General features: G+C 43.1%; 1 protein-coding gene across 1 annotated transcript in view; it reads left to right on the top strand.

Moving 5' to 3' along the window:
- The window catches only part of DIS3L2 (DIS3 like 3'-5' exoribonuclease 2), a 1,275,365-nt gene that overhangs the window by 397,126 nt on the left and 850,410 nt on the right, over positions 1-27,829 (top strand). The window contains exon 8 of the mRNA XM_082248603.1: positions 20,363-20,507. Within this exon, the coding sequence (XP_082104729.1) occupies positions 20,363-20,507 (145 nt within the window). The remainder of the gene's footprint in view (positions 1-20,362; positions 20,508-27,829) is intronic.

Genomic DNA, 27,829 nt, shown 5'->3' with positions numbered 1-27,829 from the left:
GACCCAAAATTTCTTCCAACCACAAAAGTGCTAGTGCAATGAATTTAGAAAAAAAAGTGCTGTTAACCACTTAAGCCCCAGGTCTATTTCAGTTAAAATCAGTATTTTTTCCTAGAAAACGACTCTGGAGAATAAAATGATGGTCATTGCAATATTTTTTTGGAAAATGTTTGAAAAATCACATTTCACTGCATTTAAAAAAAACTAAACAGTAAAGTTAGCCGATTTTTTTCGTATATTGTGAAAGATGTCACGCCGAGTAAAAAGATACCCAACATGTTACGGTTTAAAATTGTGCGCACCCGTGGAATGGTGACAAACTACGGTCAATAGAAATCTCAATAGGCGACGCTTTAAAATTTTTTACCGGTTACCAGTTTAGAGTTTGAGTGTATTTTAAATTATTGCTCACGCTCTGGCGATCGCGGCGATACCGCACATGTGTGGTTTGAACAGTGATTTCATTCGTGGCTCGACTTCCATATACGTTTTTCTTTCGTGCGCGAGCTAACGGCGGCGGGGTCGGCTAAAAATGTTTTTTTCCTATTTATTTTATTTTTTTTTTTAACTTTATCACAGGTTTTTAAAAAAATGTAAACATTCCTTGTGACAGCAATATGCAGTGACAGGTACTGTTTATGGAGGGATCGAGGGTCTAAAAGACCCTCGACCCCTCCACTACACTTCCATGTATTCAAAACGCCGAAAACAGCATTTTTGAAAACACGTTTTTTAATCTGCCGCCTTTAGCAGCAGAGTAACCCGAACGTGACCTCATGGATGCCGCCCCTAAGTTACGTCATCGGAGACCCGATTGAAGCCGCTTCCGGCTTCGATCGGGACTCCATCCAGCCAGCGGACGTGCCGGCTGGGTGCTCGGGAGACCTGGGCAAAGCCGCGGGAGGGGTAACAATCGAGCGTCTCCCGCGCCGCATCTGTCATTACCACCGGAAAGCCGACCGCCGGCTGTAAACAACCGTACCGGGTTGAATATACAACGTAAATATACTTTACTTTGCGGTAAGTGGTTAAGGTGCAATAAATATACAAAAATATTATCAAAAAAATCTCCACAATCAATAACCAAATATCCAGTGACTATGTGAGTAACATAGATTTAATTAAATAGAGTCCATATTGCAATCCTCCAGTGAAAAAGTGCAAGCAGTGCTAATCATCAAATTCCAAGGTGTTCACAGTGTATAAGTGAAGATCCTTCCACCACTGTGCTCAATAAACTTGCCAGGGTAAACTCACCAGCAATTCTGCTGGTCAGATTATAAACCAGCAGCCAAGCCTTAATCACAATCAGTTTCAACCTGGAATCCTCTCTCTTTTATATAACGCTTGATCACCACAGAGCGGATATCCGTTTATGAAGAGCCACATAGAAAATATAGAAAGGGATGCCACACATAGCTTAGTACTGTATAGCAAAGAATTTTATTGAAAAAACAATCTCCAACCACTCACATTAGATGGTGTCTGCCACACACTAGGAATCTGCATTTATAAAGCCTATCCACTGTTCGGATCGTTTGCGAGCAGGGATACGAGGTAGCAGTGTATTTGAAAAACCCAGCGGTGCTTTCTCAGCGTCCTATCACCACGCCCTACCTGTTTCGTCATCTGACGTCATCTTGCACATTTAAAATTGATGTTGGGACAATTGCACTTTAATTCAGCACATATTTGCACTAGCACTTTTTTCAGATTTAACATGAGATTTATTTTTGAGTAACTATTTCATCATTCACCTTTAGAACTTAATTAATATCAACAAGAATTTTATATTTTAATATTGGGACATCTACAGAATTCTAATCTTTTTGGCTCTATACACCACCACAATGGATTTAAAATGAAACAAACAAGATGTGCTTTATGTAATAGTGCAAGTGGGGTTGTGAACAGCGCTACCGTATTACAAAGAGATAGCAATATTGTATTTGCTTAACGTGAGTAGTGATACCACTTAATGTGTGCCGTGAATAAATGAATAAATACATTTTAAAGTGCAATCTTTTAAAAAGCTATATAAAAAGTATACAGAAATCAGTAAAAATAGATTATATATATATATATATATATATATATATATATATATATATATATATATATATATATATATATATATATATATATATATATATATGCCTTGTATCTTTAATTATTGGTGATAAAGTGCATAAGTGCTAGTGCAAAGAAAAGAGAAACACAAGGCTGAAGTAAATTAGTGAATTTTATTTAAAAAAACCAGGTGAAGCATATAGCTATCCTCACTATGAAGCAGAGGTGATGGTGCTCAGTGAAGAGAAAATAAGTAAATGCTGCTGTGAGCAAACGATAATAAACGTATAACTGAAATGAATAAGTGTGAGATGAATGAGATAATTGAATCAATGTGATGATTTCGGGTTGCAACAACCTGCGTGACCGCTAGGTGTCGCACCCTGCTATACGACCTGATATCAGTTGCAGGAGGGTACCGTGTATGGGTTCCGCTGTCCCCTCTGACTTCCTTGTGGGTCTGTGTGTTCCTCAGAAAGAAGAAAGGAGACCCCTAGGTACCATATCCAAACAACATGATAGAAAAAATGTAGAGACTCGCAGGGAAATTCGAGGCTGTCCGCGATCAGTGTTGTATGGCCGGGAAGCTTCCGCATTCCACGGCTCTGGCTCCGGGTGCCGGAAATGACGTTAGACGTCGCTGACTCCGCCCTACCGGTTTCGTCACAAGAAGTCTACTAGGAGCGGCGTCAACAACCTAGCTTCCCGGCTGTTAAATAGCGTTCCATCACCTAGTAACAACACGGCCTCCCCCGCCGCCATATTGATGCTGACAAATGAGGCCAGGACGGAGGCCATCTTTTGCCCCCATGCAATGCCTGCCTATTTGTCATTTATAGGAGTGTTTACGCTATTCACTCATCATTTCGTAGACAGCCTGTATGGATCACGATATTCAACATATGAAAGGCAATATTTAATTTATTGGTGATATATAAAAAAAGGTTAAAAAATACCTCAAAAATTTCTTTATTATGTAAAAATTTATATAAAAAATTCTCAAGTGTTAAAACCAACGGTAGGTACTTGTTATGGAGAGGTTATAGTTTTTGTGTAAAATGTATTAAAAATTACAAAATTTAATTAAAATTTTTTTTTAAAAAGTTAAAAAATTACCGGATGTTTTTGCTTATAAAAAGGATAAAAGGCTTTCCATTTTCTTGTAGGGAACAGGTTGAAACAAGAGAAAAAACAACCCCTGAGCAATTAGGTTGCTTCGTCCCAAATCTTATTCCCTATTCCCAACTGATGTTGGATGAGAAGGTTTGGGAAAAAAAATTAAAAATGAAAAACATTTCGATGGGTGTATCATAGATGAATATTTATCGCACATTTGTGTAATTCTGTAGAAGTTTGCGTATGTGGATTATATAAATGTGTCGCACTCCCACATTATCCATGTACCCAGTATCTTTTAAAGGGAAAAACTTTTTTTGTTAAAAGAACTTTTGGGAAACCAAAAGGTTTCACTATAACAGGAAGTTACCTTCCCGAGTGTTAGCCGGTTAGATTGGCTACGTGTGCCAAAAAAGGAAAGGATGTGGATGAGAAGGCTTATGAAAAAATTATTTAAAAGGTCAAAAATTCTAAGCAGGGATTATTAATAAAAAGTGATGTTACTTTATATCTGCACATAGGTTGATTAGATTTACCTCAGAGTAGCTAGGAAGATGGTATTTTAAATAAGCCTTATTGTAGCACCGGGTTTTTTGTGCAAGAAGGATTTTTTTCGAATGTGGTTTAGAGCATATCAATGGAAAGACTGAGTTTGGGAATTTTATATTTTATATCTTTTAGTTGAGAAAACACCAAAAAAATGTAAAAATGGAAATAATTATATATGTCGATTTAAAATTATCGAAAAATATATATCAAACGATTAAAATATTGTGTAAAATTAGTGTATAAAAACCTATAAAATTTGGGTGTGGTTATTTTAAAATAAAGAAAAACTGTTTGGAACTTTAAAAGAATAAAAAACCTTATACGTCTGTGATAAAACAATTCAGATCTATATCAACATTCAATCCGTCAGGACGGAGGGATCTCATTAAAAAAATCCACTTGGATTCGTTTCTGGATACCATTCTTCTCTTATTTCCTCCTCCTCCAGTCCCCTTTTATCTTATCTATACCATAAAACACCAATCCAGATGGATCCTTAGAGTGTTTTTCCTTAAAGTGCCTGGATAAGTTGTGTTTCTCGAAACACTTTTTTATGTTTTTTATGTGTTCCCTGATCCTGACAAACAGGGATCGGGTGGTTCTTCCTATGTATTGCATGTGACATGGACATTCAATAACATAGGTCACATGGGTGCTATTACAAGTAATGGTGTCTTTTATTTTGTATTCGACCCCCGTGGTGTGAGATCTGAAATTGTTGGTTCGCCTGGGCTGGGTTAAATTATTTCTGCAAGGTAAGCATGTTCTACACCTGAAAAAAACATTTATGCTCGTAGGTAGAGAGATGGTTTTTGGTGGGTTAACCACATTATGTACTATCTTATACTTTAATGTGGGTGCCCTCCTATATACAAAGGAGGGTCTGTTTGGTAAAATCTTCTTAAGTGTTCGGTCCGCTGTAAGAATGGGCCAGTGCTTTTTGAAGATTTTTTCTACTTCCTTGTGTTGTCTATTAAACCCTGTAATAAATGCGAACTCCTGTTTGTTTTGTCTTTCTTTCTTAGGATTTTCTTTAATCAGATCTTTTCTGTCCATATTCCTTATTATTCTTTTCAGATGTTCCAAATTTTTCTTTTTGTATCCCTTTTCCATAAATCTTTGGATGAGCATGTCTGCTTGAATGTTAAAGTCTTGGACATTGCTACAATTTCTCCTTATCCGCAGCAATTGTCCCTTAGGGATATTCCCTAGCCATTGTGGGTGGTGACAGCTCCTAATAGGGATGTATCCATTTTTATCGTTTTTTTTTAAAAAAGGTTTTGCTAGCCAGTCTTCCATCTTGTTTGAACAATTCTAAATCTAAAAATGAAATCTTTTGTTTTTCCCAGTTGCCAGTAAAAGTAATCCCATAGGCATTACTACTGATTTCATCAAAAAAACTTTGTAATGAGTCCAGACTCCCTCTCCAAATTAGAAAAATATCATCAATGTACCTCTGATAATACTTGAGGTTGGGTCGTTCTGTACTAAAAACTTGCTGCTCTTCCCATTTTTGCATGAATATATTTGCAACGCTGGGGGCATACTTAGCCCCCATAGCTACTCCTTTGGTTTGTGCATAAAATCTTCCCTTGTGCCAAAAATAATTGGATTCCATGGCCATTTTAAGACCTTCTAAAATAAAGTGCACTTGTGCGTTTTTAAAATTAGTTTCTTTAAAAAGTGCCCATTCAACACTATCCAGGCCGTCTTGTTGTGCTATGTTGGTGTAAAGAGAGTTAACATCAATTGTTACTAAGAAATCTTCATCCGTAATTTCAAAATTTTGGATGTCCGACAATAATTGTTTACTGTCCCTTAAATAGGACCTCCCTTTTGGCACCAGTGGTTGCAAAAACTTGTCCAGATATTCTCCCAAGCGGGAGTGGACCGAGTTTATGCCACTCACTATTGGGCGACCTGGTGGTTTCTCTTCATTTTTGTGTATCTTTGGTAGGTAATATATTATGGGCGTCCTTGCTGATTCTATTTGTAAATATTTGGCCTCTTTACCGTTCAATATTCCCAAATCCTTTCCTTTTTTAATGTACGTCCTCAAATCCTTTGCAAACTTGACTTTTGGGTCTTTGGAAAGTTTCTTGTAGGTATTCTCTGCGCTCAAGAGGTGTTCAAGTTCTTCCTCAAAGTCCTTCAAGTTCAATATAACTAGGCCACCCCCTTTGTCAGCGGGTCTTATGACTATTCCCTTTTTCTTCTCAAGTTTCCTGATTGTGTCCCATATATCTTTTTCTTTCTTATTCTTGATTTTAAGGGCTCTGATTTCTTCCTCCACCATTCTTTTAAAAACTTCGAGGTTTTCATTGTGTGGATTCTTTGGATTGAAAACCGATTTATTTTTGAGTGATGTGTGTGTAAACTTTCTATTGTTTGGAGGGGGCTCATTGTTTTTCTTGATTTCAAAGAATTTTTTAATATTTAACTTCCTTATATATTTTTGAAGGTCTATGTATGCTTCAAATTTATCCAAATTCTTATCTGGTGCATACTTTAGGCCCAAATCCAGAAGTTTTAGTTCATCCTCGTCAAAGATTGCGTTGCTCAGATTGAAGATCCCTTTTCCTAGTGTTGCCGCCTTCTTTTTCTTTGTCCCCCCTCGTTTGCCCCTTGGTTTCCGTTTCTTGTATCTTCGTAGTACCTGGGGGGTTCTTCTCTCCTGCGGGGGTCGAAGTACCCTGGTCCGGGAGGCCCTCTGTAATTCTCCTGTTGTGGGCCTCTTTCTTCGGCTCTCCAATTTACGTGGTGATCCCCTTGTGGTCTGTGTGTTCCTCTGAAGCCTCCTTGTTGATTCTCTCGTCTCCATAGTTGTTGCCAACCCTGGTTCCTCCAGTTGCCTTGTTGTCCTTGGGGTCCCCTGCCACCTCTCGGGGGTCTTCCTCTGTTCTCTCTGGGAAAAAAAAACCCTTCTTTGGGGAGGACCTCTGTTGTCATAATACTCATCCTGGTAGTGATACAGAGGAGAAAATCTGTTGTATGTGTCTATTCTGTTGTAGGAGGAAATTGGTGTCCTGTCAGTTCCTGGGTTTCCCACGTGAGTGCTTTCCCTACGGTCATTATATGTTGGTCGTGGTTCAAAAAATCTTTTTCCATTGTTTCTTTCTCCATTTGCTGGTGTTATGGGAGTTCTGGGGGTCCTAGGTGTTCCAACCTCCATCCAAGAATCATCTTCATCTTCATCTCCCATTTCCGATGGTTCTCTGGAGTCTAAGAGATTTTGCAAGGACACAAATTCCATCCTATTCCCCCCTGTGAGAACGAACCCCTATCTTGTTTACATAGGCAGAGCTTCCGTTCTGAATCTTTGCCCGACGATCTGCGGTTGCCAGTGGACATTCAGTGCCCAACACCTGCGGATCTGCTTATGCTGTGATTTAATCAAATCACAAGTGGCCCACCGACACCCCTCGTAAGCGGAAGTGCAGAATCACGTGTGAGTATATATGTATATACTGTCAGGTCCATAAATATTGTGACATCGACACAATTCTAATATTTTTGGCTCTATACACCACCACAATTGATTTGAAATGAAACAAGATGTGCTTTAAATGCAGACTTCCAGCTTTAATTTGAGGGTATTTTACATCCAAATCAGCTGAACGGTGTAGGAATTACAACAGTTTGTATATGTGCCTCCCACTTTTTAAGGGACCAAAAGTAATGGGACAATTGGCTGCTCGGCTTTTCCATGGCCAGGTGTGTGTTATTCCCTCATTATCCCATTTACAAGGAGCAGATAAAAGGTCCAGAGTTAATTTCAAGTGTGCTATTTGCATTTGGAATCTGTTGCTGTCAATTCCCAATATGAGATCCAGAGAGCTGTCCCTATCAGTGAAGTAAGCCATCATTAGGATGAAAAAACAAAACAACCCCACAGAGAGAGATCAAAAACATTAGGTATGGCCAAATCAACTGTTTGGAACATCCTTAAAAAGAAAGAACGCACCGGTGAGCTCAACAACACCAAAATACCTGGAAGACCAAGGAAAACAACTGTGGTGGATGACTGAAGAATTCTTTCCCTGGTGAAGAAAACACCCTTCACAACAGTTGGTCAGATCAAGAATACTCTCCAGGAGGTAGGTGTATGTGTGTCAAAGTCAACAATCAAGAGAAGACTTCATCAGAGTGAATACAGAGGGTTCACCACAAGATGTAAACCATTGGTGAGCCTCAACAACAGGAAGGTCAGATTAGAGTTTGCCAAACAACATCTAAAAAAGCCTTCACAGTTCTGGAACAACATCCTATGGACAGATGAGATCAAGATCAACTTGTACCAGAGTGATGGGAAGAGAAGAGTATGGAGAAGGAAAGGAACTGCTCATGATCCAAAGCATACCACCTCATCAGTGAAGCATGGTGGTGGTAGTGTCCCGGTGTGGGCTTGTATGGCTGCCAATGGAACTGGTTCTCTTGTATTTATTGATGATGTGACTGCTGACAAAAGCAGAAGGATGAATTCTGAAGTGTTTCGGGCAATATTATCTGCTCATATTTAGCCAAATACTTCAGAACTCATTGGACAGCGCTTCACAGTGCAGATGGACAATGACCCGAAACATACTGCGAAAGCAACCAAAGAGTTTAAGGGAAAGAAGTGGAATGTTATGCAATGGCCAAGTCAATCACCTGACCTGAATCCGATTGAGCATGCATTTCACTTGCTGAAGACAAAACTGAAGGAAAAATGCCCCAAGAACAAGCAGGAACTGAAGACAGTTGCAGTAGAGGCCTGGCAGAGCATCATCAGGGATGAAACCCAGCATCTATTGATGTCTATGCATTCCAGACTTCAGGCTGTAATTGACTGCAAAGGATTTGCAACCAAGTATTAAAAAGTGAAAGTTTGATTTATGATTGTTAATCTGTCCCATTACTTTTGGTCCCTTAAAAAGTGGGAGGCACATATACAAACTGTTGTAATTCTGACACCGTTCACCTGATTTGGATGTAAATACCCTCAAATTAAAGCTAAAAGTCTGCAGTTAAAGCACATCTTGTTTGTTTCATTTCAAATCCAGTGTGGTGGTGTATAGAGCCAAAAAGATTAGATGTCCCAATATTTATGGACCTGACTGTATATTCACAGATATTACGCCTAATTTAATTTTCACTTATATTCACATAGCTTTGCTATGGTTCATTGGCTGCATCTCTGTTAATACACTCTTGTCAGTAAGAGCCCTTATTGTATGTGTTCCACAAAACTCTTAGGCACTGATTCTTTTATCATTCAATTGTCGATGCATACGTTCACTTGTTTCTATAGAGTGGATTTTGGGACCCAGGAGGAGTCTGCTTTTGGCCGCAGTGTACTGCAGGCGGCAGTGTAATCCTTCTGTTAAGGGTCAGATGGCGCTGTTTTTTGGTGTCCCCCCTCCCCTCAGATGGATAGCTTTGGGACGTCTCATATGTTATGATTTATGGCTCTGTGTCCCTTACTTTACGAAAAGAAAAATTGATTTTTAATTCATACTTACCTGTAAAATCCATTTCTTGAAGTACATCACGGGACACGGAGGTCCCTCCCCTCTTCTATGGGGTGTTTTATTGCTTGCTACAAAACTAAGGTACTTCCTGTGTGGGAGGGGTTATATAGGGGGTCATCAATTTTGATTGGTTGCCAGTGTCCTTCACCTATAGGTGGCCTGATTAAACCCATATGTATGATTTATGGCTCTGTGTCCCGTGATGTACTAAAATAAATGGATTTTACAGATAAGTATGAATTAGAAATCCATTTATTTCTCTTTAGGGGTTTTTCTTTCATGGGTTAGCTCCTGTTCTTGGTTGAGCTTCATGTTACCCATTTGGCTAAGTTAAGCGTTTGGAGTTTACGTTTACTGTCTGGTTGCGTTCTCCCCACCCCTCATGCCTTCACTGCTTTGGGACATCCCAATGGATAATAAGTATAAGAGCTGCGTCTGTCAATGGACGATGGAGAAAACTGGATTTTTGTAAGAACTTAACCGTAAAATCCTTTTCTCGAGTCTATTGACAGACACAGCACCCGCCTCTCTGTTTTGGGGATGGTTTTGTCTTTCACTGCTTGCTACAAAACTGTTTTGCTGGATCAGGGTATGTGGAGTTATGCTTATGGGGACAGCTCTGTGGGCGTGTTGAATTGCTATTTTCCTGCCTAGTACTACTCCTGCAGGGGGCAGCATAACCCAATGGATAAGAAGTATGAGAGCTGCGTCTTTCAATGGACTCAAGAGAAAAGGATATTACTGTAAGTTCTTACAAAAATTATATTTTCTCTATCGCTCATTGACAGACGTAGTCCTCGGTGATACAGCACCTTCGGGTTATGTTGCCTCCACAGGAGCAGGACTAGACAGGAAATTAAAATGCTCTGGCCACACCCTAGGGGCAGTCCCAGAGGGCATATCCTCTCTCTCTCCGCCTTAGCAAATCAGTTATTTTCTGTCTAGTTAGGAGTAAGGACCTAGATACCTTGCTGGGATCTTCGGTCCTGGCAAGATTTTTTTCTTAAAAAGATTTTTTTTTAGACAGCTTTTTTCTCCAGTGTTCCTGTGAGATCTTCAAGCAAGAAAGCTGAACTGGGCGACGGGCTGGATGTTGAGATCCGGTGGTCACCCCAGTTCAGCCTACGAGCGCGTGCAGGCCATAGCTCCGCTCTGGGTCGGCCGCGACAAAGTCCCATTAAGGGACTGACCCCGCGAGTTAAACGTCTCGCTGAAACGCCAAAGACCATGAGTCACGGCGTCCGTATTGGTCGACAGCCCTCCCGCCCCGGTGGAGAGGGGTACTGTCAGGAGTTGGTGCCCGCCTGGTTCCGGTATGGTGAGTAGTATGTTCCCCCTTTTCCCCCTGACGGGTCTTGTGGTGAACGCGGGCCCCTCTCTGTATGGTAAGATAGAGTCCCCCTCTATCCTATAACATGGCACAGATCCCCCTACTTTGAGTGTGATTTTATGTGCAAAAAGCCAGGAGGCTTGGTTTGGGAGCTAACAATCTAATTGTATACATGTTTAAAAGATTGTAATCAGTGGCAGTCTGGGAATCTTACTGTGATAAGAATAGGTACCTACCAGTCAGAAGCCACGGACATGTAGACTGCCTTCCTAGTCAAATCTCCAGCTATAGCAGGCCTTCCGAACGGCCATGAGGTCCGCCAGGGCCGGTACCGCCAACCACGCCAAAAATCCCCAGGCAGAGATAGTGTTGTGTGCCCTGCAGCACACCGCTATTCGGTACAGGCCGCCGCCATTTTTTTTGCTGGATTGCACGAGCCGCCATTTTGGCGTAGCCTCGTGTCTCCAGCATGGGGGCGGCCATGTTTGAGGTGATCCAAACACCTCGTGGAGCTAGGGGAGGCGCCGGAAGGCGTGCAGAGGGGCGGAGCCGCCTCCTTTCTTCCTGGGCAGCCAGCCAAAAGACTTCCTGTTTGTCAAGACAGCGCTGTAACCTGTTGCAGTTAAACTCTGAGCATCAAGTGGTGAGCCTGGGGGTCTATCTCTCTCTCTCGATCGATAGGGATCCCTAGCAGGTAACACTAAGGGGCTTTTGTGGCGCTTTTGTGGATAATATAATTCAAAAATGAAAAGTTTTTCATTTTTGAATTATATTATCTGGGAAGTTACTGGAATAATCATGGACCCTGCCACACAAATTCCCCCACCTGTTTCTCTCGAGGGGGCCACGGGACCCGCCGGTGCACAGAGTGTAGAGGCATTTACAGCAATTTTGGAGTCTATGGTGGCTCGGGTGGAGGCGGCCTGTCAGGGACGAGGGTCAAGGAAGCGACCCCCGCCTACCCCTATATTATCTGACACCTCTGACTCAGATTCAGAGATGGTCACTGCAGTTGCAGCTCCCTCTGCAAGGGCTGTTACCTCAGGTAAAGCTCCCTCAGACAGTGAGGAGGACGTTTCTTCTCCTGCTATAATTCAGGAAGAAGCATTGGTGGACGCACTAGTTGTGGCAGTGCAGGAAACCTTAAAACTTGAGGTTTTACCGGCAGAAGCAACTGATACAGAGATTCCTTTTGGTACTAACAAGCCCATCAAAACGGTGAAGGTTTTTCCTGTACCCAAGTGTTTTGGTAATAAGATTAAAGGAGAATGGGAGCATTCTAAACGTACCTTTACTATTTCCAAGCGTATTGCTAGACGCTATCCGTTTGAGGAATCCATCATTAAGAAATGGACGGTACCACCAGTGGTGGATCCACCTATTTCCAGGCTGAACAAAGCCACGGTTATCCCAGTGGAGGACACTTCGTCCTTTAAGGATCCGGTGGATCGAAAGATGGAAGCAGAGTCCCGCACTATCTTCTCTCTGATAGGGTCAGCATTTAGACCAGTAATTGTTATTGGTCTAGTTTCCCAGACACTTACGGAATGGGCGAGATTGGTACGCCAAGACCTTAGGGGAAAAGATATTCCCCAGGAAACATCTGATTTGATGGAACAGATTATACAAGGGCTACAGTTTATCTGTGACGCAGCCTTGGACACTACTCCCCTATTAGGGCATGCGTCTATGTCAGCGGTAATCCTCAGACGTGTGCTGTGGTAAAAATGCTGGTCAGCTGACCTAGGTTCCAAAAAGACCTTAACGAATCTCCCCTTTCAGGGGAATCGTCTATTTGGGGCCACCCTAGATGAAATCATTAAGGATGCCACTGGGGGCAAGAGCACTTTTTTGCCACAGGCTGCTAAAGCTAAGGGACCTCGCAACAAGCGAGGACCTTTCTTTACCGCCCATAAAGGGTTCGCACGCCCGGCTGGAACAAGCGGGAAAGGCAAGACTCCTCCAGGAGGGTTCAAGAAAGGCTGGTCGGACAAACAGAGGACCAACTCAGCCAAACCCGAAGCAAAGGAGTACACAGCCTGAAGGTGCGCCCCCACCCGGTTTGAGGGTGGGGGACGTTTTCACCGGTATTCAGGACATTAGATCGAGCATCAACTACTACTACCGGTGCGATTCTTCCCTTCCAACATTTAAGTACTACAGGGAGCGGTAGTCACCGTTCCCTGAATAGATCTTTTCCTTTACCTTTTCCTAAGATTAGTCTCAATTCCCCACAGGAATCGGATCTGGTTGACCAGACAGGCCAAGAAGCCTCTAGCCGGGTGACTTCGGTCCCTGAGGTTCAACCAGAAAAGATCACCCTTCCTGATAGCAATCAGGTATCTGATAAATGTGTGGGAACAGAAAACGACCAGACTTTCTCGGATGGTCGGGGCCAGATAGCTCTAGGGACGCCTGGTTCAGATCCAGTCAGCACCAGTGGTCCTAGAAATTCTAGGCTGGCCTCGTCAAGCCGGCCTGGCCGACTTGGACAGGCTAGTCGCAGACGTTCCGTGGGAACTTCGTCTCAGGGAGTGTCTGTGGTCTCAAGGACCAATTTACCATCGTGCTTTACAGTCGCTGGTTTTAATGGCCTGGCCATTGAGACCCAAGTACTGAAGGACAGAGGTTTGTCAGCTTCAGTCATTCCTACCCTTATTAAAGCAAGGAAAGCGACTTCCAGCAAGGTCTATTATCACACATGGAAGACTTATATTGCGTGGTGCGAATCTTTAGGATTTCCTCCACGTACCTATTCGGTGACTCGAATATTGGCTTTTTTGCAACAAGGGGTTGAGCAGAAGCTAGCCTTGAGCACCATCAAGGGTCAAGTTTCAGCATTAGCAATCTTCTTTCAGAAACCTTTAGCGACCAAGTCCTTGGTGCGGAATTTCATCCAGGGGGTGCGGCACCTGGCTCCACCAGTCCGCGCGCCCCTACCGCCCTGGGATCTTAATTTAGTTTTGTCGGTTCTACAGAAACCTCCCTTTGAAAACATCAGGGAGATTCCCTTGTTTACTTTATCCCAGAAGGTGGCCTTCTTGGTGGCTATCACTTCTGCTCGCAGGGTGTCAGAACTGGCTGCATTATCATGCCAGTCCCCATACCTAGTGATTCATAGGGATAAGGTAGTACTTCATCCTAAGCCATCCTTTCTTCCTAAGGTGGTTTCAGATTTTCATCTGAATGAAGATATTGTACTACCTTCCTTGTGTCCTCAGCCCAAGCATCATCGGGAACATGCGTTGCATTCCTTGGATGTGGTTCGGGCAATCAGAGTATACCTGAAAGCTACGGAATCATTCCGTAAGACGGATTCACTTTTTGTGATCACGGATGGCCCCAGAAAGGGTTTGCCTGCATCTGCCGCGACCATTGCCAAATGGATTAGACAGACGGTGGTACAGGCTTATTCTATTAAGGGTCAGAGTCCTCCGTTCCCTGTTAGGGCGCACTCCACTCGAGCGCTCAGTACTTCCTGGGCCTTTCGCCATCAGGCGTCAGTGGTCCAGGTATGTAAGGCGGCCACCTGGTCGTCGGTACATACCTTTACAAAATTCTATAAAATTGATGTGACGGCATCGGCGGATGCCTCATTTGGCCGCAAGGTTTTGCAGGCCGCAATGTGAGGAGACCGGTGGTCTACCTCGAGAGTTTTTTTCTGTTTGAAAAATTTCTTTTTTGTTGAGTCTCATCATTAAGGATGAGCATTGTAAACTTCTAGTTGGCACCGGTTGGGCCTTCTAGATTGGGATTTGATTTCCATTTTCCCACCCCTCATTTGTGATACTGCTCTGGGACGTCCCGAAGGTGCTGTATCACCGAGGACTACGTCTGTCAATGAGCGATAGAGAAAAATGGATTTTTGTAATATCTTACCGTAAAATCCTTTTCTCTTAGCTCATTGACAGACGTAGTCCCCGCCCCTCTGTTTTTGGGTTGGGTTAAAATCTCTAAAGACTGCTTTTTGACATAACTGATTTGCTAAGGCGGAGAGAGAGAGAGGATATGCCCTCTGGGACTGCCCCTAGGGTGTGGCCAGAGCATTTTAATTTCCTGTCTAGTCCTGCTCCTGTGGAGGCAACATAACCCGAAGGTGCTGTATCACCGAGGACTACGTCTGTCAATGAGCTAAGAGAAAAGGATTTTACGGTAAGATTTTACAAAAATCAATTTTTTCTTTTTTTTTTATAAACTTTCTATTGTCACATTCTCACAAAGACAATAGTCCCCATGGCAAGTTTTCCGTTTAGCTCTCACCAACTGGAACCACGGTGCAAAAAAGAGTTCTAACCTTTGTCCAAAACCAAGAAAAAAAAATTACTGGAGTTCGGCTTTAACAAATGTCTTCCAGCCTTTTTTGGTTTTCTGGTCAGAAGATATTTTTGGGGTCCAGAGAGTCTTTTCCTGGGTTTAAAAACCGGATTTGTGTACTTCGATTCCTCATCTGTTTTTGCTTTTGAATTTGCCTTCCAACCTGAAAAGACAGGCAGAACTTCTTGCTGCTGTTAATAGTGCCTTTCTTGAGGGTCATTACCCTCTAGCCCGGACCAAGGGACTCAATATTTTAGTTCAAACCTATTTCCAAGGGAAATGTGGAAGTTTGAAACAAAAAAGATATGTAAAGGGTATTAACACCCTAAACGTACCTGTGCACAAGAATAGGGTTGCACTAGTGCAGCTGCCAAAGATGGGCATGGAATGATACATGAGAGGTTTAACAAAGGGGCCATGGCCCAAAACTCATTCATGCCCATTTGTCACATGACCTCGCGGGCGTTTTGTTTGCCTAGAACACGGCCTTGCTGTCCAGTGGTTCTCATCCGTGTGATATTCACACAGTCTGCTGCCTCTGTTGGCTCTTTCTGGTTTACTTCCTGGTTCCAAGCACCTTACAATCACATACACCCAGATGGGGCTGACTCGCCATTTAAAACCTGGAAGGGTGCCACCTGCTGGAGACTGATACGCTTTTTAATACCTTGTAAATGTAAATGTTTTAATGCTACGCTTAGGAGTGGGGATTTTTTTTGCTTTTAAATGTGATTGACTGTACTGGATCTGAAAACTGAAAAGACATCTAGACTACTAGGTTAACCCTTTTTGAGCTGGACCTCTCACCCATGAGTTCAGCCAACTACTACAGGAATGGTCCAAGGAAGCAACAGAAATCACCATCCTCAAAGGGAACCAGACTTGATCCTTGGACACAACCATACCTCCCAGATGTGGAAAATTGTCAGGTGAATTTTATCAACCATGAGATGAGAATTTGGGTCTGGCAGATGCACTCTACACCCAGAGGTGTTCCAAGCAATTTGCCACAAGTAATGGATGCCAAATGTGCATCTTCTGGAATGCAGATTCAAAACCTAAACTGGATAGTTACCAGGACCAGGGACGCTTGTGCATTCATAGTAGGTTTTTTTTTGCCAAATTCTGTCCTTCCCAAATGTCTGTTAAGATGCCCTGTAAAGCTACATGTAAAAGAAAGCTACATGTAAAAGAGGGATTGGAACACTTCAAGAGTCCATGCCAAGACCCCCCCTCCCCTCCCCACCCAATTGCCCTTAATGAACAAAAAAGACTGGTGGTAATTTAAGCTGGTTATGCTATGGGAGATGTGGCTCAATTCTTTTGTTGACATTCTGTTAAGTCGGGTAAACCAGTTTTCTACAGTAGACTCAAGTGGCTTGCCGATGTACAAGTATACACATTCTAGCCTCATTGACCATGTGGATAGCTAAGAAATTAAAGTACTGTGTGTTGTGTGTATCCAGAAGTAAAACAATTTGAAAGGCCTTTCCATGAAATTTTGCAAATCCTATACAAAGCGCAACCTAGTAAATACAGGTGTAGAACACCTGTAACTAATATAAAAATGCAGAGGCAGGCGCTAGTGCATCAACGTGCCAATATTCATACCATTAATCAATATACATGGTTAATCTGGAAAAAACATTTTTAAACTATACCATTATTTTAAAGCCCATATCACAAAGTGATAAACTGTCCCAAATCACTGTGCTTTTGTGAAAAATGTGTAATAAACTTTTCTTTACAAATGTTGATCCGCATGCCCACGTGAAGTATGCACTCACCAGATTTATTTGGCTGGCAAAGCAGCCTACCTGCCTTCTATGGTAATCTCTGTGTGTGTTTTTTCAGATCTTTACATAAGGATTGAAGGTCTTACTAATATAAGCTCTCATTCACTCAAGGAGCAAATAAGAGACCCAAAGGTCGATCAAAGTGTAGTATGTTTATGGTAAAAAAGGTGCAGACATAGTTTGAAAATGCTACTCGCTATATGATGGGTGGCAAATGATACTAATGGAGCAGTAGTATATCTGGATTTATATGAAGCTTTATGTAATTTACTATACAACGTGTCCTCGACCCCCCCCCCCCCCCCTCTGTGACAGGTGAAGGCTGTTCTTAAGGCATGGCAGTTACAATGCCCTGTCATCTCATAGGTGGTCACCTCCTACACCTCTCTGGTTGAGCCCCTCACTTTATCAATTTTATCATTCCAGAATATGGGCCTCCAAAGGAATCTAGTATCTTATTCAAATATGTGAAGGAGCGGCCCTTCATACTTTTGACCCCTTAAAAACGCAATAGTCTCTCCCTAACTCGTATCTGTTCTGATGCATTTAATTACTCCATGCTTTTCATTTGCAATTCTCTACTGAACCTCTCTCCTTCATGGTTTCAGGGATTGAGCCTTTGTTGCGAGAGGATTCTCTGACAAAACCTCTATCAACCATATACAAAGTCCTTCATCCTAATATACACAAGGGCCTCAACAAACAGAGTGCTGGCACAGGAAGGTTGCGGAGCTAGACTTCGAGGACTAAGAGGACATTTGGAATTACCCCATGTAACAATTGGTCTAAACCAGAGAACGATTGATCCAATTTAAATTCTCCAAAGGGTATATTTTACCTCCTAAAAACTGCACGGGACTTTTTCCCTCACATCCATCAAAAGGTTAGCATTGTCTAGGGCAGTGGTCCTCAACCCTGGTCCTCAGGGCCCACTAACAGGCCAGGTTTGCAAGATAACTGAAATACATCACAGGTGATATAATTTGCTGCTCAGTGATTGCAGAACTCTAGACTGCATCTCCCCAAGGTAATACCTAAAATCTGGCCTGTTGGTGGGCCCTGAGGACTGGAGTTGAGGACCACTGGTCTAGGGGACCCAGCCTCATTTTATACATGTTTTTTGGGGGAAATGTCAGAAGTGTTTTTGTTGCCTCACAACTGTTTTGGTGCCCTTATCAATTGATATCTATATTACTGGGTCTTGTTCATTTTACTGGCCATGTCTAGAGCAATGGCAACTCTGTTGGGGACTGTTACTGTTCTATATTTGTAAATCTATTCTTCTTCAATGGAAATCCCCTCAGTCTCCTACATCTGATTTCTGGAAGTCCATAGTTAATAAAAATGGTACCACTGTATAAAGTCTAGAGGATGCCCTAATAAAGGTTCCAAGGAGACTGTGGCTTCCGTCTCTATGTCCCTCTGTCCCCCTAGCACTTCTGGTAGTATTTCCTTGGGAGTGGTTCTGGCTCATTTGAGAGCACTGTAGGATCAATCCTCTTTGTATGGTATTTATGTTGCCTTCAGTGGAACAGATTTGCCCTAGGGCATTGGTTAACATATCAAGTGTGTTTTTGTGGTGTTGTTTTGTTAGGTCATATTGTCTTTGTTTAAGCCTGGGTATGCCCAATAGGCTTTTTGTTAAACTATGCCTTTTTAAAATTCAATCAAGAATTTTTTAAAAAATAAATGCTGCTCACATTATGTGGTGCCCAACACATCCTGCTCAACTGTACTAATCTTCCAGCACCATCGCTAGTCTTGCTGGAGAAGGCGTGCATTTCAAAGGCTGGTTGTGTGATGCAATAAGGAAATTGGATTTGACGTGTCCGGTTCAGACTATTCATTTTGCTCATCTTCCGAAAGCTTTTTGAGATGTTTTGCTGCTATCAATTTCAAAATTACCTTATTTTTTTTCCCTAAATTTTCAATTTTCTATTGTGAATAAAATTACATTTACAAATCATTGCTTTCTGTTTTTATGTAGATTTTACACAGCGTCCCAACTTTTTTGAAATTTAGGTTTTTAGGTATGGAAGAAACAAATATTGAAATGGGGTCAAGTCAAGATTATAGGTAGGGATTTTTGAGATCATCTTATGAACCTCTGATACCCATTTGGTGATGGTGCCCTGCCTTACAAAATTTTGTGACACATCTTCCCTTTTACATCTCCAGTAAATGTTTGGAACCAAAAGGGACATTTTGTAAAGCAAGCATGGTGTCGATCAGCACGCACAGTTGACATTTTTTTAACCAAATAGCTAGCCTCCTGATGGCTAGATGGTTGACATCATCCAATGTCAACTATTGCATCTGGAGGACATATTTTGCATAGTGCAAGGCTAGGATATTTCTTCCCAGGGAGCTTTCTGGACCAGCATTTGGCCTTAAAGCGGAGTTCCATCCCAAAAGTGAAACTTCTGGTTATATGCTTCCTCCCCTGCCCCTCCAGTGCCACATTTGGCACCTTTCAAGGGGGGAGGGGGGGTAATCTGTGTTTGACAGGTACCCTTCTCCACTTCTTTGGAGACATCGCCGCAGCGCTGTCCCTCAGAAAGTTCGGCCCTTCTCCTCCTTTCTCCGCTGCCGGACCAGTTAGAAAGCTTAGCGCACTTCGTGCATGCGCAGTAGGGACCTGGCTGGGAAGCTGAAAGGCTTCACTGACGGTTTCCCTTACCTTGAATGGCGGCTGCAGCACCCATCTGAAAATTTGCTTTGGTTGCCGACATCGTGGGAACCCTGTACACAGGTAAGTCCTAATATTAGTACTACAGTATTTGTAGCTGCTGACTTTAAATTATATTATGGGGGGCAGAACTCTTCTTTAAGTAACATTGAGCAGCAAATCTCTGCTCTGGCCTTTGTGTCAGATCGTTGGCCCCTCATTACTTGAATTAGATTTCCTGGAGTGCTGTACAGCACACACGCTTCTCCCGCTTATTTATGATCTTCCAATAGATTCCTAGTAAGGTGAAGCTTGCTGTGAGTGGGAGGGGTTATATTGGGGATGTCCCTGCAGCTTCCTTTTTGCTTGTGTTCAAACACCTAACAGTACAGTAGTTGCATGTAACACGTAGTTAGTACTAAGACACTGTATCCTGCCTGTACTGTACTCCAAAAAACAGATTTTATAGGCAAGTCAAAAATCCTATGTTTTACTGCAGTATGCGGGTGGTACAATGTGTTTCACTGCGCAGTAGTGACAGGTGGATCGTAGAGCTAGCCTGTACAAGCCAATGACAAGCTGGCTTAAGCTGCAGTTGTATGCGTATATTCACAAATGTTGCTGATAAGCGCTCTGGAACTTTAGAATTGCCCCTAATACAGACTTTGTACGCCCTGGGTTTCATGTTAAAATTAGTATTTGCATATATGCCCAGACACCTGCAGCTTCAGTCAGCCTGACCATTTTTAAAGGCTGGCTATATGTGGCTTTACGATTCACCTGTCATTCCAGGGCACAGAGATGCCCAAATTTACACTGTGCAACCCTCTAGTGCATGTCTGCAAACGTCCTAAAGAAATAAAATATAGGGACTGTGTATACTGTATATTGCAGATATGTACGGTATAGGTTTTTTATATTTTGCCCTGCCTTCACCATTTAAGCATACTGCCCTACTTTTGATATGTGGGCAATTTAATCATCTATGGTTTGCCTTTTATGGATACAGGTAATAAAACCAGAAGCTACAGCTGCGCATAATGACACAAATGATGACGGGAGTCCAGATCTTATTATAGAGGCACAGTTTGACAGTGGACAGGAGGATGACGACTGCAGTAGACTGGGCAGTGAATTCAGGAATCTTCTCAAAGGTAACAGTTTAATCCCTAGTAGAGCAGCACGATTAATTGTTAAAAAAAAGTGCGATCTCGATTCAACCCCCTTCACGATCTTAAAACAGCATGTCCTCGATTCTTACATGAGTGTTCTCTGCTCACTCACAGCTGTCAAAAAAAGAGCCTCTGGCAGCTATAGATAACTATAAACATGATGTTTTCCAATGTATAATTTCGTACTTTCAGATCAAAGGAATGATTTTCCGTCTGTAAGTGAAGGGATTTTAACCTCTTAAAGACTAAGCGTTTTTCTGACACTTGTTGGTTAAAAGTTAAAATCAGTATTTTTTGCTAGAAATTTTATTGGAACCCCAAAACAAATATATTTTTTTTACCAGAGACCCTGGAAAATAAAATGGTGATCATTGCGATCTTTTATGTCACACTGTTTTTTTTTTTTTTTTTTTTTTTTTATTGGAGGAGCCAGATGGACTTGTCTTTTTTTCAAACTGACTAACCATGTAACCGTATTTGCGCAGAAGTCTTTCAAACGCATTTTTTGTGAAAAAATACACTTTAATTTAAAAAAAAACTAAACGGTAAAGTTAGCCCAATTTTTTTACATAATGTAAAAGATGTTACGCCGAGAATCATGAGGAAATCGTGATCTTTATTCTAAGCAAAAGAATCGCGATTCTCCTTTTATCCAGAATCGTGCAGCTCTAATCCCTAGCTTGTATAACTCTTTGCATTCAAACTGCAGACAAAATTTTTTGGCATAGTTTGGCATAGTTTCCTCGTACCTTGTGTTTTGCAGTCGGTGCCCTTAAGAATTCTATCCAACAGATTTCACGAATTGTTCTTCTCTGTTCATATGTGCAGAGTACTATGGCTTAAGAATTGGTTAGAATTACCTTGTAAGACACTGACAGCTTTTCCTTTCCATGGGGGAACGTCTTTGGTGAGGATCTAGATCAATGCATCCAGAAAATGTTAGGTGGAAAAAGAGCATTTTTGCCAGTAAAAGGAGGAGACTGCCCTGTGCATATTGTTCAGAGTTCCTGTTTCTACATAACCACGGGACTTATAAGTCCGAGTTTCGGTGGAGTCAATACAGTCCGGAGTCTCGGAGTCATCTGTTTACTTCTGGCTTATCACACACTGGATGTGAAGACTGTAATAGGAGATTTTGGAGCTCTTGTGGAGATACATTGCGATCATGACCCCCTATAACTAAGGGGTCAACTTCTTTTGGTAAGAAGTATTTTATCCGAGCACTGGGTGTATGGTGATTGGTGAAGGCATTTCACATCAAGTCCAATTGTATTTGCTGCTGGAACTTAAAGTTTGCACCGAGCACTTTTCAAGGACTATGTTTATTAATTTTATTATTGCTATATTCATTGGAATATTCACTTGCAAATAATTGGTTCATATGTTTGTTATTTATGCATTAGCACTTTATTGTGAGTATACTGCTGAGCGCAATAACCCATATTCACTATCACAAAAGGAGGATTAGACATCCATCTTTTAAAGCTCAAAGTGTTACGGTACCTCTTAACACGTCAGCTTCTAGGCAGTTCCGATGGCCTCAGCCGTCAGGGGTTAGAAGACCTCAAAATCAAGGTCAGAAAAAACCCTGGGTCCAAAGGCCTGTTAAATCAGGTTCCAAATCCGCCTTATGAGGGGTGCCCCCACTTGTTTGGGTGGGGGAAAGGCTCCTTCAATTCTCAGAAACTTGGGGAGGAGTGGTGCAGGACAGGTGGGTTTTGTCCACAGTGTTACAGGGCTACATGATAGAGTTCTGAGAGTTTACTCCTCGGTTTCAAGGGTTCAAATGTCCCGGTTTGCCCAGTTAAAAGGAAGTCCTTGTTCCAGGCCCTGGAACATTTGTGGGTACAGGGCGGGATTGTGGAGGTTCCAACTAGTGAAAGGTTCACGGATTTTTACTCAAATCACTTTACAGTGCCAAAACCAAATGGCGAGGCAAGACCCATTCTAGATCTCAAAGCTCTGAACCAGTATCTGACCGTTCGGTCTTTTCACATGGAATCAATCCGCTCTGTGGCAGCCTTTCTAGGAAGAGGAGATATTCTAGCTTCCATAGATATCAAGGATGCAAACCTCCCATGTACCAATTTTTCAGGCTTCCTCAGAGGTTCTGTGGTTTGCTGTAGGACAGTGCCATTTCCAGTTTTTGGCTTTACCGTTCGATCTGGCTACAGCTCCTGGGTGTTTACAAAAATCTTGGCCCCTGTGTTAGCCTTTTTAAGGCCCCAAGGCGTCTCTATCATGGGTTACGGACAACCTACTGTTGCAGAATCATTCAAGCTTAGGGCAAGCACAAGACGTGTCCCTAACAATCCAGTGCCTAGAAGATTTGGGTTGGATTATCAATCTAGAGAAATCGACCTTAAAGTCTGTTCCAGTCTTGGAATATGTGGGTCTGGTTCTCGTTCTTGACACAGTTAAGACAAAGTTGTTTTTTTTTTTTTTTTTTTTTCTTCCCTGTCCTAAAAGGTTGTAGCCCTAATAAGTTTGGTTTGTAGGGAGGAAAAATTTCCCTCCATACGACTATGCATGATACTATTGGGCAAAATGGTGGCCTCTTTCGAGGCTGTCCCTTATGCTCAAATCCACTCCAGACTGTTTCAGAACAGTGTTCTCTCTGCTTGGAACGAGAAGGACCAAGCGTTTGGATTCCCCTATGTCTCTTGCTCCAGGGGTCAGGCGGGATCTGTCTTGGTGGATGGTTCTCATCAACCTAAGCAAAAGAAAATCTTTTTTGGCAGTAACCTGGAAGTTGTACCTACCACAGACGCAAGCCTTATTGGCTGGGGGGGGGCTGTCTTGGAGGGTCTTTCGGTCCAGGGGACTTGGTCTTGGGTAGAAAGACCCTTGCCCATCAACATCTTGAAAACCAGGGCAGCCTGTCTGGCGCTGTCATTGGACAACCAGGTTGCAGGGGGGTCCTGTCAGGATTCAGTCCAACAATGCCACCCTGGTGGCTTATATTAACCATTGGGGGGGGGGGGGGCACCAGGAGCCAATTGGTTCAGAAAGAGGTGAACCACATATGGACATGGGCAGAGAGGTATGATTCACGTTTGTCAGCAGTATCCACTCTGGGTGTGAACCATTGACAGGCAGACTTTCTAAGTCACCAGCAATTTGTGTCCAGGGGAGTGGTCCTTGCATCCCGAGGTGTTTCGGCTAATCTGTCAACATTGGGGTACCCCCAACGAAGATCTATTGGCATCCAGGTTCAACAACAAGCTGGACAATTTTGTGTCCAGAACCTTGGATCCGATCACTATCGGAACAGATGCCTTAGTGACGCCTTGGTCACAATTCAGCCTGATGTATGCATTTCCTCCGGTCCAACTTCTGCTACGGTGGTTGAGCAGAATTCAGATGGAAGGGAAGCCAGTGGTCCTGGTGGCTCCTGCGTGGCCAAGGAGGCCTTGGTTCGCAGAGGTTGTGAGGTTAGCCATGGGGGAGCCATGGTTGCTTCCATGTCGTCCAGATCTTCTCTCCCAAGGTTCCATATTCCATCCTGCTTTATGGTCGCTGAATTTGACGGCCTGACTATTGAAACCAGAAGCTTAAAGGATCGGGGGATCTCTGGCTCGGTTTTTTTGGCTACATTGATTAATGCCAGAAAACCCGCCTCGAGGAGTATCTATTATAGAGTTTGGAAATCCTATATCTCTTGGTGTGAATCCAAGAATTGGCATCCTCGTAAGATTGTCATTGGTAGAATTCTTGCTTTTCTTCAGATAAGGGTGCTCTTAAAATTGGCTTTAGGGGACCATTTAAGGTCATGTCTCAGCCTTGTCTGTTTTTTTTCCAGAGACCTTTAGCGACGCACTTTAGTGCGGACATATATGCAAGGTGGGATTTGCATGGTTCTGCCAATTAAGCCACCCCTGTGTCCTTGGGATCTGAATCTTGTACTCTCGGCACTGCAGAGGCAGCTCTTTGAACCTATCAGGCAGATTCCCTTGGTAGTATTGGTAAGGAAATTGGTCTTTTTTGGTTGCTATAACCTCAGCCAGGAGGGTCTGAGTTAGCGGCTCTTTCCTGTAGAGAGCCATTTTTGATCCTTTATCAGGATAAAGTGGTCTTTCTGCCTGTTCCATCCTTTTTGCCTAAAGTAGTATCAGGTTTTCACCTAAACCAGAATATAGTTCTGCCTTCCTTTTTTCCAAATCCTCAGACTCCAGAGGAAAGATTGTTACATTCACTAAATGTGGTTCGTGCAGTTAACCACTTGCCGCCCGCCCGCCCAAATGACGGCGGAGCGGTGCGACCATTGTTCTGGGCGGACGTCATATGACGTCCGCCCATTCAAGCAGGGCAGGCGCGCGATCCTGTGCACGCCGCCCTGCACTGCCGGTGTCGGCGTGTCCCTGGGACACAGCCCGTCACTGGCAGGGGGGAAACAGCCAATGGGCATGGCTGTTTTCCCACATGATTGGCTGTGTTCCAATGACACAGCCGATCACAACAGCAAAGCCTGGAATAAGACCGCGCATGCGCGATCGGGAGCGCGCAGAGCGGTCATGTCGGTGGCTCTGTGTTCCCTAGGAACACAGCTAATCACCGGCAGTAGTAAACAGTCACTAACAGTGGCTGTTTACGATGTGATCGGCTGTGAATCCATTCACAGCCGATCACAAAATGTAAATACAGAACAGTAAATCACTGTTACTAGCTCTTCTCCCCTCACACACAGTTTCCAGTGGGAGGAGAGCAGAGCCAGAAACAGTGAGTTACTGCTCTGTGTACCTGTAAAAGTAAAATCACAGCAATAAAGGTCCCCACACAGTCCTCAGCCCCCCCCCCCCATTGCACCTGTCACCCAAAAGGCACCTCATCAGTACCCAGAAATTGCCACCCATAAGGCTACGTTCACTTGTGAGCGTAGCGATCGCGGTCAGAATCACTGCGATTCTGCCCGCGATCTGGAAATCATTGCAATTCGTGGGACGCCTGTGCGTTGCCCGTGATTTGCAATAGCACCCCAAACGCTGTGCGATGTTGCTGCGATTTCCGCCTGCAACGCCCAAAAATGGTACATGACGCCCAAAAAAGGTACAAGAGCTTCTTCGGGGCGTCATGCGTTGTTTGCGCGATGTTACCGCGATTCGGCAGGCGGAAATCGCGGCAACATCGCACAACGTTTGGGGTGCTATTGCAAATCACGGGCAACGCACAGGCGCCCCGCGATTTGCAATGATTTCCGGATCGCGGGCAGAATCGCAGTGATTCTGCCCGCGATCGCTACGCTCACATGTGAACATAGCCTAAAGTTCACCGGTCACCAGAGACTGCCATCAGTACCGCCGTGCACCATCGCCCGTCACCTGTCACCCATCGGTGACCATCGCCCCCGTCACCTGTCACCCCATCAGTCATCGTCACCTGTCACCCCATCAGTCATCGTCACCTGTCACCCCGTCAGTGATCGTCATCTGTCACCCCGTCAGTGATCGTCATCTGTCACCCCGTCAGTGATTGTCATCTGTCACCCCATCAGTCATCGTCACCTTTCACCCATCACAGCCCATCACAGCCAACATGTCAAAAAGGATGCACAGCAGCGAGGAGGCCCTTCAGGTCCTCTCCATGACTGATGAGAGCACCGGGGAGCTCTCATCAGTATCCGAATCCATATCCGAATCCGATTCGGAATTTGACATCGCTAATAGTAGCGGATCGGAGATGGACTCGGACTATTCCTGTACACTTTCCTTTATAGAATGTATTTTGGGGTGCAATTTTTGCTATATACATGCAACCACTTACCGACCGCCTAACGACTATATTCGTCAGCCATTAAAAGTTATATACTGGGGTTATGGCAGCAGATAGCTGCCATAACCCCGGTATTTTTTTTAAATGGCGGGCGGTCGGCTTTCAGATAAGGGTGGTCGCCGCGGAATTACCCTTACGGTGCAGGGGAAGAGGTGCCCCCTCCCGCCGCGTCCCAGATGTTTTCCCAGCTTACCGGACCCGCCGGCAGCGGGGAGAACTATCCGGTCCCGGATCCTCAGAGACAGGAAGTCGAGTGAGGGCAAGATGGCCCTCACTCGACTCTATGGTCTTGGAGGACCGGAGCTACGTCAAGTCGTTGCCTAGCAACCGGTTTAAAGGACTTTTTTTTTTTTTTTCCTTTTTCAACAATTTCTTTTTTTTTTTCTTTTTTAGTGTAGTTGTGAGGTCTTTGACCCCAGATCTCACAATAAAGAGGACCTGTCATGCCTATTTCTATTACAAGGGATGTTTACATTCCTTGTAATAGGAATAAAAATGATCAAAACATTTTTTTTTTTTAAAACTGTAAAAATAAAAAAAAAATAAATAAAATGGGGGAAAAAAAAAATGAAAGCGCCCTGTCCCCTTTAGCTCGCGCGCAGAAGCGAATGTATACGCAAGTCCCGCCCACATATGTAAACGGTGTTCAAACCATACATGTGAGGTATCGCCACGATCGTTAGAGCGAGAGCAATAATTTAAGCCCTAGACCTCCTCTGTACCTCTAAGCTGGTAACCTGCAGACATTTTTAAAATGTTGCCTATGGGGATTTTTAAGTACCAATGTTTGGCGCCATTCTGTGAGCGTAAGCAATTTTGAAGCATGACGTGTTGGGTATCTAATTACTCAGCATAACATTATCTTTCACATTATGGAAAAAAATTGGGCTAAATTTACTGTTTTCTTATTTTTTAATTAAAAAAAGTGAATTTTTTATAAAAAAAATTGCATTTGGAAGACTGCTGCGCAAATATGGTGTGATAAAAAAATATTGCAACTATCTCCATTTTATTCTCTAGGGTCTCTGCTAAAAAAAAAAATATATATATATGTTTGGGGGTTCTAAGTAGTTTTCTAGCAAAAAAAAATATTTTAGCTTGTAAACACCAAGTGTCAAAAATAGGCCCAGTCTTAAAGTGGATAAATGGACAATTTTGTGTAAAGTGCTACTTGGATGTTGGGCCTCTGTATGTGGTTAGGCTGTGTAAAAGTGTTACACATGTGGTATCGCCATACTCAGGAGGAATAGCAGAATGTATTTTGGGGTGCAATTTTTGCTATGTACATGCTATGTGTTAGAAATATTGCATAAATGGACAGCTTTGTGTAAAACAAAAAATGCGTTTTCATTTTCTTTCCACATTTTCCAAAAACCTGTGGGAAAAAATGACATTCAAAAGACTCATTATGCCTCAAAAATTATACGTTGGGCTGTTTGCTTTCCAAAATAGGGTCATTTTATGGGGGTTTCCATTGTCCTGGTGCTCCAGGGCCTTCAAAAGTGCGATAGGTTGTCAGGAAATTATATGTGTAA

The sequence above is a fragment of the Pelophylax lessonae genome (assembly GCF_965119305.1).
Source record: "Pelophylax lessonae genome assembly, chromosome: 3".
Lineage (NCBI taxonomy): Eukaryota > Metazoa > Chordata > Amphibia > Anura > Ranidae > Pelophylax > Pelophylax lessonae.
This window is presented reverse-complemented; position numbering and strand designations above follow the sequence as displayed.